The sequence below is a fragment of the Miniopterus natalensis genome, chromosome 11 (assembly GCF_054644295.1).
Source record: "Miniopterus natalensis isolate mMinNat1 chromosome 11, mMinNat1.hap1, whole genome shotgun sequence".
Taxonomy (NCBI): domain Eukaryota; kingdom Metazoa; phylum Chordata; class Mammalia; order Chiroptera; family Miniopteridae; genus Miniopterus; species Miniopterus natalensis.
In genome coordinates, this window is record NC_142091.1 from 74,520,741 (window position 1) to 74,531,785 (window position 11,045).

General features: G+C 52.0%; 1 protein-coding gene across 1 annotated transcript; it reads left to right on the plus strand.

The window, feature by feature from the left end:
* The first annotated feature begins 100 nt into the window (after positions 1-100).
* Positions 101-10,710, plus strand: ANKRD13D (ankyrin repeat domain 13D). Its single transcript, XM_087822439.1, has 15 exons — positions 101-232; positions 754-889; positions 997-1,121; positions 1,906-1,951; positions 2,034-2,177; positions 2,415-2,604; positions 7,240-7,306; positions 7,704-7,785; positions 8,003-8,064; positions 8,158-8,288; positions 9,184-9,341; positions 9,467-9,583; positions 9,662-9,825; positions 9,904-9,995; positions 10,330-10,710. Exons 1-15 carry the CDS (start codon positions 143-145, stop codon positions 10,541-10,543), a joined length of 1,818 nt encoding a protein of 605 aa, XP_087678565.1. The 5' UTR covers positions 101-142; the 3' UTR covers positions 10,544-10,710.
* The last annotated feature ends 335 nt before the right edge of the window (positions 10,711-11,045 follow it).

The window sequence follows — 11,045 nt, forward strand, 5'->3', positions numbered from 1 at the left end:
GGGCTCCGGGCTGCGGCGGGTGTAGCTGGGGCGCCGCGGGGACCCGAGGCGAGGGGACGGCGCCGGGCCCGAGGCCGAGGCAGGGCCCGCCCGCCCTCGCCACGCCCGTCCGCCCGCCCGGGATGCGGCGCTGAGGCCCAGCATGGCCGGCCCGGGCCCCACCTTCCCGCTGCACCGGCTCGTCTGGGCGAACCGGCACCGCGAACTGGAGGCCGCGCTGCACAGCCGCCAGGTGAGGCCCGCCGGCGCCCGGGCCGCGCGCGGGCTCCCCGCCCACAGCCGCGGCCTGCATCCCGGAGGCCCCGGCTCCTGCCCAGCACCCTGCCCAGGCGGATCGGAGCCGCGGGGGTGACCTGGCCCCTCGCGCGAGCCTCTGGCCTCGGCTCCCCGCGCTCGGCCGCGCCCGCGCCCGCTGCACCCTGCACCCAGCCCCGCGCCAGGCTGAGAAGCAGCAGCGGGTCCTGGTTCCCAGGCCGGTCCAGACTCTGACAGCCGCAGCTCCACCTCTCCTGACCAGGCCCCACCACTTGGGCCCCCAGCTCTGTCCCTGGCAAAGCACAGGAGACGTGGGCAGGTCCTTCCCACCTGCCCTTTCCCCACCCCTGAAGGGACAACCAGGCGCACCCCCTGCCATTTCCCCTCCAGTCTGCCTTACTTATTTCCCCTAGTGACTCCCAACTCTCTTCAGCCCAGTGATCTTCTTACCTCTGCCTCTCTTTACTTGCCCTGTGCTGAGTGTCCCATCTCTCCCAGCACGACATTGAACAGGAGGACCCCCGGGGGCGCACCCCCCTGGAGCTGGCCGTTTCCCTGGGGAACCTGGAGTCTGTGAGAGTCCTCCTTCGACACAATGCCAACGTGGGCAAAGAGAGCTGTCAGGGCTGGGCAGGTACTGCAGAGGGCAAAGGGGCTTGCCTGAGGGTGATAGCGGGGGTTGGTCAGTGGCCAGACCTGGAGCCATCAAGAGAGCACCCCTCAGCAGCTTGGTGTCCCCAGTCCTGCAGGAGGCAGTCAGCACTGGGGACCCGGAGATGGTGCAGCTGGTGCTCCAGTATCGGGACTACCAGAGGGCCACACAGAGGCTGGCTGGCATTCCAGAATTGCTCAACAAACTCCGCCAGGTACAGCAGGGCACAGGTGTGGCCAGTAAGGGGTGGAGTGCCGTGGCAGGGGGCTGTGACAGACTGCATGGGGATCACCCTGGTCACACTCGCCTGGCCTGGCCTTGAAAGGGCACCCAGCTTGTGCAGCATGCTTTCCCATCCCAACACCATCCGATGAAGTCCCCCTCTTTTGACCCCAGCCCAGGGACATGGAGGAAAGAGAGGAGTACAGGCCCACGTGGACAAGAGTGGGCCCTTTGGGAGGAAAGCCTTTGCGGGCATTGAGGGTCTCCTAGTGCCAGAAATCTCAACAGAGCTTTAGACCATGGGCTTCCTGGTGAACGCAGATTTTCCGGAGGGAGGATTTCATCCAACTCTACCCATGTGGCCTGCACTTCTGGAATTCCTGTCCACCCTTCTCAAAGGACACTATCTCCTACCCCCCACCCCAGGGGCAGGCCCAGAGGGGGTCCTTGTGCCCCCTTTACAGATGAGGATTCTGGGACCCAGAGCAGGCAAGAGCTCTCTCAGGTCCCCCAGGGAGCCATCGGCCAGGTTGAGACTGCCCCCAGGCCTGCAGATGCTTATAGCCTGATTGCTTGATGGCCTTTTTAGGGTACCACTTGGTTCATGCTTTCTTGGGTGGGGTTTGGTTGCGGTGGGGGCATAGCAGGGCCATGCAGTGCATCAGGACTTGCTGAAGCCTGGGCTCCCAGAAGGGGGGCTGCCGACAAGAAGCTGTCCAGGCCTCCTGGCCCCCAGCACTAGGCAGGGCCCTGACACGTGCTCTGATCTACCTCAGGCCCCTGATTTCTACGTGGAGATGAAGTGGGAGTTTACCAGCTGGGGTGAGTGGGGACTGCTCGGCTCCCAGGGAGCTGGGGTGGGACCTTTGGGAAAGAACCCTGGTGACCTCTGTGCCCCCTACAGTGCCCCTCGTGTCCAAGATGTGCCCGAGTGACGTGTACCGTGTATGGAAGCGGGGTGAGAGCCTACGGGTGGACACCAGTCTCCTGGGCTTCGAGCACATGACCTGGCAGCGTGGTCGGAGGAGCTTCATCTTCAAGGGCCAGGGTGAGCTCTGGGAGGCTCACTGCGGGTTCCAGAGATTTTCCTGTGGCTTCTGAAGACACCACTGTCCTTTCTTTCCACTCTCCAGATGTGGAAATGGAGGTTGGGGGTGGAGGGGACCCAGAGGCTGAGGCTGCAGCCACTTAGCAGCAGGTGGCTGAGGGCACCGTGATGGTCCCCCACCCACTGCCTGGGGCCTAGCACTGATTTACTCCCTTCTACATCCCTGCTGGCTGGCAGAGGCGGGAGCCCTGGTGATGGAAGTGGACCATGACCGGCAGGTGGTACACACTGAGACGCTGGGGCTCGCTGTGCATGAGCCAGAAGTGCTGCTAGCTGCCATGCGGCCCAGTGAGGAGCATGTGGCCAGTCGCCTCACCTCTCCTATTGTTTCCACCCACCTGGACACTCGAAATGTGGCTTTTGAGAGGTTAGTTGGGACCTGGCCACACTGCGGGTGGTGCCCTTGAGGCTCCTGGTACAGGCCTCTGGGAGGCTGAGCCACTTGCAGAGGCTGCTTAGATGAGGGGGGTGGTCACTGCAGACCCAGTGTCCCCCTGAGACTGGTCACATGTGCATCCTGTGGCAACCTTCGAGCCCACTTTGCCTGTCTATACTGACAGATGGCTTCCTGGGGAGGGGGCTAGGTCAGGGTGTCCCCAGTTTCTCAACTCCTGACCTTGCATGTTTTCCCATGAAAACAAGGATTTAGGCTGTGGTTCAGGACAGCTGTTTGTACCAAAGTTGGCTCATCAGTAGTAGAGCTGTGTCTGGGCCAGATTCTAGGAACCTGACCCTTCTGGCCAGAGTGTTATTTCTGTGACTACATATGCCCCAGTTCCAATAACAGACTTCAGAAGCACTTAAAAACCCCAAACAGTTTTATTGAGATATAATTTCCTATACCATCCAGTTCACCTATTTCAAGTGTACAATTCAGTGTTTTTTAGTGCATTCACAGATATGGAGCCATCACCACTGTCAATTTTAGGACATTTCATCACATTAGAAAGAAACCCTGTATCTCTTACCTATCAACTCTCATGCCCTCATCCCCTCATCCCCTCCCACAGCCCTAAGCAACTACTGATCTACTTTCGGTCTTTATAGATTCGCCTGTTCTGGACATTTCCTATGAATGGGATCATACAGTATGTGGTCTTTTGTAACTGGCTTCTTTCACTTAGCATTGTGTCCTCCAGGTTCACCCAAGTTGTTCATATAACTAACTACACATTCCTTTTCATGGCCGAATACGTTGTGTGCATATACATTTTGTTTATCCATTTGTCCATTGATAGACATTAGGGTAGTTTCTACCTTTTGACCATTATGAAAAATGCCGCTGTAAACATTAGTGTACAAATGTTTGTATGGACATATGTTTTCATTTTTCTTGTGTGTATATACCTAAGTGTGGAATGGCTGGGTCATGTGGCAACCGGATGTGTAATTGTTTGAGGAACTGCCAGGCTGTTTACCTAAGGGGCTATAGCATTTTATAGTCTCACCAGCAGTGTATGAGGATTCCAATTTCTCCATGTTCTCACTAACAGTTACTGGTCACTTATTTATTTTTGGATTATAACCATCCTATTGACTGTGAAGTAGTATCTCATTGTGGTTTTGATTTGCATTTCCCTAATGACTAATGATGTTGAGCGTCTCTTCATGTGCTTTTTGGCCATTTGTGTACCTTTGGAGAAGTGTCTATTCAGATTCTTTGCCCATTTAAGAAATTGGGTTATCTTTTTATTATTGAGTTGTAAAGGTTCAATTCTAGATATAAGTCCCTTATTGGATACATGATTTGCAAATATTTTCTCCCATCCTGTGGGCTGTCTTCTCACTTTCTTGATGGTGTACTTTGAAGCACAAAAGGTTTTCATTTTCATGAAGTCCAGTTTATTTTTTCTTTCGTTGCTTGTACTTTCAGTTTCATACCGAACAATACTTTGCCAAATCAAACCAAAGTCATGAAGATTTTCCCCTATTTTTTTTAAAGCTTAGATAGTTCTTGCTCTTGCATTTAGGTCTTTGATCCATTTTGAGTTAATATTTAAATATGGTGGGAAGTAAGGGTTCAGCTCCATTCTTATTCCTGTGACTATTCAGTTGTACCAGCACAATTTACTAAAAAGACTGTTATTTTCCCCACTGAATGGCCCTGACACCCCTGTAGAAAATCAGTTGACCATAGATGTATGAGTTTATTTCTGGGCTCTTAATTCTGTACCATTGATCTATATATATCTGTCTTTGTTCTGGTATCACACTGTCTTAACTGGTATTGCTTTGTAGTAAGTTTTGAAATCAGAAAGTGTGAGTTTCTGACTTGGTTCTTCTTTCTCAGGGTTATTTTGGGTATTCTGATTCCCTTGCAATTTCATATGAATTCCTGATTCAGCTTGTCAGTTTCTACAAAGAAGTCAGATGGGATTCTGATCCAAATTTTCAACCAGGGTTTCCCAACTGCAAATTTCCAACCACAGTTGGTTGACTCCATGGATGCAAAGGGCTGACAGTAGTTAAGTTTGGGGAGGAGTCAAAAGTTAACAGGTTTTCAATTGCATGGGAGTTGGCACCACTAACCCCTGCATTGTTCAAGGATCAACTGTATATGTTCTACACTTCTTTTGATAAATTTAAGTATTTTATTCTTTTTGATACTATTATAAATGGAATTGTTTTCTTTATTACATTTTGAATTCTTCATTGCAAATTTATAAAAATACAGTCAATTTTTGTGTATTGATCTTATATCTTGCAACCTTGCTAATCTCAAAGAACTCATTTTTTAGTTGTAATGGATTTTTAGTAGATTCCTTATGATTTTTATATGTAAGATCATGTCATCATTTAATAGTATTACTTCTTTCTTTCCAACCTGGATTTCTTTTATTTCTTTTTCTTGTCTAATTGCTTTGGCTAGAATCTCCAATAAAATGCTGAATAGAAGTGTCAGGAGCAGACATCTTTGTCTTGTTTATGACCTTAGGGGAAAAGTATTCAGTCTTTCACCATTAAGTATGATGTTAGTTGTGGGTGCCCTTTATCAGATTGAGGAAGTTTCCATCTATTCCTGCTTTGTTAAGTGTTTTTACCATGAAGGGCTTGAATTTTGTCAGATGCTTTTTTCTGTGTCTATTGATATGATCATGTAACTTTAAAAAATTCTATTGCTATGTGTTATATTGATTGATTTTCAGATGTTGAATCAACCTTGTATTCCTGGGATAAGTTCCACTTGGTCATGGTGTATGATTCTTTTTATTTGTTGCTAGATTTGGTTGGCTAGTATTTTATATTCATATTAATAAAGGATATTGGTCTGTAGTTTTCTTGTGATATCTGTGTCTGGTTTTAGTATCTGGGCAATGCCTCATAGGTTGAGTTAGGCAGTGTTACTTCCTTGTCTATTTTTTTACAAGAGTTTGTGAATAATTGGTATTAACTCTTTAGATGTTTGTCCCTTTAGAATTTGTCCATTTAATCTAAATTATATAATTTTGTTTAGAAACAGTTGTTCATTGTATCCATTTATAATCCTTTTATTTCTGTAATGTCTATAGCAAGGGCCCCTCTTTTTTTTTTTTTTTTTTAATCCTCAGTCAAGGATATTTTTTCCATTGCTTTTCAGAGAGAGTGGAAAGGACAGAGAGGAAGAGAGGAAGGGAGAGAGAAACATTGATGTGAGAGAGATACATTGATTAGTTGCCTCCCACACCCACCCCAATCACCAGGGCTGGGGATCAAGCCTACAACTGAGGTATGTGCCCTTGGTCTGGAATCGAACTTGGGACCCTTCAGTCTGTGGGCCGACGCTCTAACCACTGAATAAAACCAGCTAGGGTGCAATAGCCCCTCTTTTGTTTCTGATTTTAGTAATTTGAATCTTGTCTCTTTTCTTGGCCAATCTAGCTACAGGTTTGTCAATTTTGTTGATCTTTACAAAGTACTAGCTTTTGGCTTAATTTATTTTCTATATTGTTTTTCTATTCTAATAAATATTAGAGTGAAAATTAATGAAATACATATTATTAATTTTCACTCTCATATTTATTATTTCCTTCCTTCTGCTTGCTGTGGGTTTAGTATGCTCTTTTCCCCATGTCTTAATATGGAAGGTTAGGTTATTGATTTGAGATTTCTTCTTTCTTAATATAGTCATTTACAGCTACGAATTTTCCTCTCGGCAGTACTTTAGCTGTGTCCCATAAGTTTTGATATGTTGTGTTTTCCTTTCCATTCATCTCAAAGTATTTTCTGATTTGCCTTTTATTCTTTGATCCTTTGGTTATTTAGGAGTGTGTTGTTTGCTTTCCATATACTTTTGAGTTTCACAAATCTTTTTTCTGATATTGAATTCTAATTTCATTCCCTTGTGACTGGACAACACATATTGTGTGCTTTCTCTCCTTTAAATTTTATTGCAGCTTCTTTTATGGCCTAGCATATGGTCTATCCTGAAGAATGTGTATTCTGTTGTTGTTGAGTGGCGTGTTCTAAGGAAGTCTGTTAAGTCTGGTTTATAGTGTTGTTCTGTTTCCTTATTGATCTCCTGCCTACTAATTCTCTCCATTATTGAAAGGGAGGCATTGAAGCCTATTATTGTTGAATCAGACATACTTTTATTTTTAACTTTTTATTATGGAAAATTTCAAATATATGTGAAAGAAGAAAGAATAGTATGATATACTTATCACCAAATTCAACATGTATAAACATTTTTGCCACTCTTGTTGAATCTATCCTTCCTCACCTTTTTGCATCCCAGATGGCATATCATTTCAACAGTAAATGCTCTGCATGTGACTCTAACATATAAGGATGTTTTTAAACCCAGCCCAAACACCATTATCACACCTAACAAAATTAACAATATCTCCTCAGTACTTTCTAGCCCTCAGTCCTTGTTCAGTTATCCCAGCTGCCCAGGGATCCTCTTCAAGGTCCCTGCGTGTTTCACAGTGAAAAGGCTAATTGGAGGGGTCTTTGGAAGGGAAGACTTGGCCAGGGTTGGGGGGGCGCAGGTCCTCATGAACTCCTGTTTGGTCTGTTTCAGGAACAAATGCGGCATCTGGGGCTGGCGATCTGAGAAGATGGAAACCGTTAGCGGCTATGAGGCCAAGGCAGGCGAGGCTAGTGGTGGGGGCTGGGGTAGGAGACAGGGCCTAGGAGCTGTGCTCACTCTCCACACCCACCCGTGCGGAGGGAGGGTCAGAGGGGCCTGTGGGCTCCAGAAGCCCCGTGTGGCCATGGGTACTCAGTGGGGCCCAAGCACCCAGCCCCTATTGAGCACGTAGGGATCACCCACAGCATGGCCCCCACCCAAATTAGACGAAACCAGGACCATTTCCCCTTATTAGTGACTTCCCGGGCTTTAGACCCTGCCATCTTCTCCACTTTGGGGAGCAAGATTTCATCTGTTCCTGGGGACGGGAGGACTTGGGTCCTGTGCTGGTGATGCTGAATGTGGGGAACAGGCTCTGAGCCCCCAGCTCTCCCTGTTTCCCCCCTGCTCCCCAGGTGTACAGTGCCACCAATGTGGAGCTGGTGACACGCACACGCACGGAGCACCTCTCTGATCAGGACAAGTCGAGGAGCAAAGGTAAACCCAGGTGCGCCTGCTGCTGCCCAGTCACACCATGTGGTGGGGGTCACCCTAGTCTGGGGTGCCAGAGTATCTGGGAAAAGCTGGGGGATCACCCCATTCACATCTGCTCAGTCTCCTGCTTGACAGGAGGCTCCCAGGATGGATGGTGGGTGGGGGCAGTCTGGGGACAGCGGCCCAAAGTCCCTTCATGGGCTCTCACCCTTCTCCTTAGGGGGGAAGACTCCATTCCAGTCCTTCCTCGGGATGGCCCAGCAGCACTCCTCCCACAATGGGGTGAGCCGGGGCTGGGGCAGGCACTGGGGACGGCTGGGCAGGGCCAGGCAGGTGCTGTCCTGAGCACTAAGCAGGGTCCTGGGGCCCATCCAGGTTCCTGTGCAGCAGGCAGCCAGCCCCACCAACCCTACAGCCATTTCCCCCGATGAATACTTTGACCCCAACTTCAGCCTTGAGTCGCGGAACATTGGCCGCCCCATCGAGATGTCCAGCAAAGTACAGAGGTGAGGTCTGGGGGCTAATTGGGAACTTCTCTCAACAACAGGGACCCTACCTGGTTCCCTTGAGCTCTAACAGACTCTTGTCACACATGGGCCCACCAGAGTAGGGGACCCACTCACTCAGCTGACTTCCCTCTAGACTCCACTCCTTAGGGACAGGAGCCAGGCCTGTCCTATCCTTGGTCCTCAGCACCCAGCTCGGGGCTTGGCCCAGAGGACTGGTCACTCTTCTTTGGGGAATGAACGAATGAATGAGCAACACCACCCATGTATGGTTTTCTATTAAATTTAATAAGCACTTGCTGGTGGCCAGCTTGGAGCAGAGTGGGGAGGGCCCACAGCTCTGCCACCTCTTGGCTCTGTGGCCCAAGGAACTATCTTCCCCTCCGAGGGTCTGGTCTCCTCAGTAAACGAGAAGTCACACCTGACCACCTGTTCACAAGGGCACCAGGAAGGTCTGATGAGCCGTGACAGAGCTTATGATGGGCCCAGCACCATCCCAGGCACCTCTTTTGGTCACCCAGTGCATTCGAACCCTGGCAGTCCTGACCTGTGGGCTGTGCTGGACTGAAGAGTATGAGGGGCTGGCCAGCTGTGGGCTGAGGAGGTCAGGGCTGCGGACAAGGCCCAGACTGAAGCCAGCAGCCCAGCCTTGCCCTAATCTAGACCAGCGGAGCTGGCACAAGCTACCATAGGCTCTAGCTTGTGCCCAGGGTCTGGGGGCAGCTCCAGCCATAGGTCACAAGCTCTGGGGAAGCAGGCAGGGACAGCTGAGCAGAGAAGAAGGCACCCCAGGCCAGGCAGGGGGCAAAAAAAGGGCAAGTGTCTGGAGCGGGTGCGCTTTAGCAGAGGGGCCACTAGAGGTTCCTTGACCCATGTCCTGCGGTTGGCTGGGCAGATTCAAGGCAACACTGTGGCTGAGCGAGGAGCACCCGCTTTCCCTGGGTGACCAGGTGACGCCCATCATTGACCTGATGGCCATCAGCAACGCTCACTTTGCCAAGCTGCGTGACTTCATCACCCTTCGCCTCCCACCTGGCTTCCCAGTCAAGATTGGTGAGAGGGTGGTGGGGGAGCAGGGCGGCCTCAGGCACTCCAGGGAGTGGGGTGGGTGTGCCGCAGGGGCCGGGCACCGGTGGGTCTATGGCCACAGTGGCTCAGGCTTGGCTGTCTCCTCACAGAGATTCCCCTTTTCCATGTGCTCAACGCCCGCATCACCTTCAGCAACCTGTGTGGCTGTGATGAGCCCCTGAGCTCGGTGTGGGTGCCGGCCCCTGGCCCTGCTGTCACAGCCTCAGGTACTAGTGTGGAGGGAGGGGCTACACTAGCTGGTGTCTGAGCCCTGGGGCCTGAGCATGGCCCCTCTGCCGCCCCAGGGAGCCCTTTCCCATGCGAGGTGGACCCCGCCGTGTTCGAGGTGCCCGAGGGGTACAGCGTGCTGGGCGCAGAGCGCAGCGAGCCCCTGCGCGACGAGGACGATGACCTGCTGCAGTTCGCCATCCAGCAGAGCCTGCTCGAGGCGGGCACAGAGGCAGAGCAGGTGGGGTGTGGGCAGGGCTGGGCCCCGGGTATGGGCAGGGGTGGCAGGGGTGACAGCTCTGGGCTCTGGCTGCTGCAGGTGACTGTCTGGGAAGCCCTGACCAACACCCGGCCTGGCACCCACCCTCCTCCCCAGGCCACAGCATACGAGGAGCAGCTTCAGCTGGAGCGGTGAGGTCCTCTGGGTGCTACTAGACCCATGTCTCAGCCCTGCCCTACCTCAGGGACCTGCCAGCCAGGAGGGCCTTGGCTGGGGGACTGGGTAACAGGGAGGTGCTGGTCCCAGGACCCCATGCCCTTTTCACGGTCACCTTCCATCAGCAACACTGCGCACCGCCAAAGGCGTTATGTGGGATGGGAAGACAGGGCCCCACCTTGTCTTTTCTGGCCTCCCAGGCCCCAGCTACCCTGTCCTTGTCCTTCAAAGCCATGTCCCAGCCCTTGGCCTCCTCTCCCCGCCTTGGTGCTCACCTGTCTGCTCTCTCTCTCCCGCCTTCCCTGGAAGGGCCCTCCAGGAAAGCCTGCGGATGTCCACAGAGCCCAGGGGCCCGGGATCCCCTCATAGGTCACCCCCGGCCCCGGCCCCCCCAAGCTTTGAGGAGCAGCTTCGCCTGGCCCTGGAGTTGTCCTCACGGGAACAGGAGGAGCGGGAGCGACAAGGGCAGCAGGAGGAGGAGGACTTCCAGCGGATCCTGCGGCTCTCACTCACAGAGCACTGAGCACCGAGCACCGAGCACCGAGCACCGAGCACCGAGCGCCCAGCCCCTGGGAGGGCTGTCTGGGCCACTCCCCCACCCGCTTTTGTAACTTATTTATTTATAAACTGTCTGCTGCTGAGTTTGGGGCCTGGAGCCCTGGGGGTAAGCTTGCATTAGAGACCAAGATGGAAATAAAGAGATCTTCAGCGGCAGGTTTGCTCTGCTCAATGGGGGGGAAGCTGAGGGGAGACACTATGGGCGATGGCCTCAGACCTGGGTTCGAATCCTGGCCACACACTCCTTAGCCTCTCTGAACCTCAGTTTCCTCAGCTGTAAAATGATGCCCCTTTCCACACCCCTGCCCCCAGGGTGTTGGGAGGGTAAAATGAGCCAACATGTGTCAGGTGCCGGTACAGAGTAGGTGCTCCATAAGCATCAATTCCCGAGCCCTGTCCCACCTGCCTGAGATCGAGGTTCCTCCTGCCACCCAGTCTGGATTTCCCAGAACCCACTCGTGCTCCTG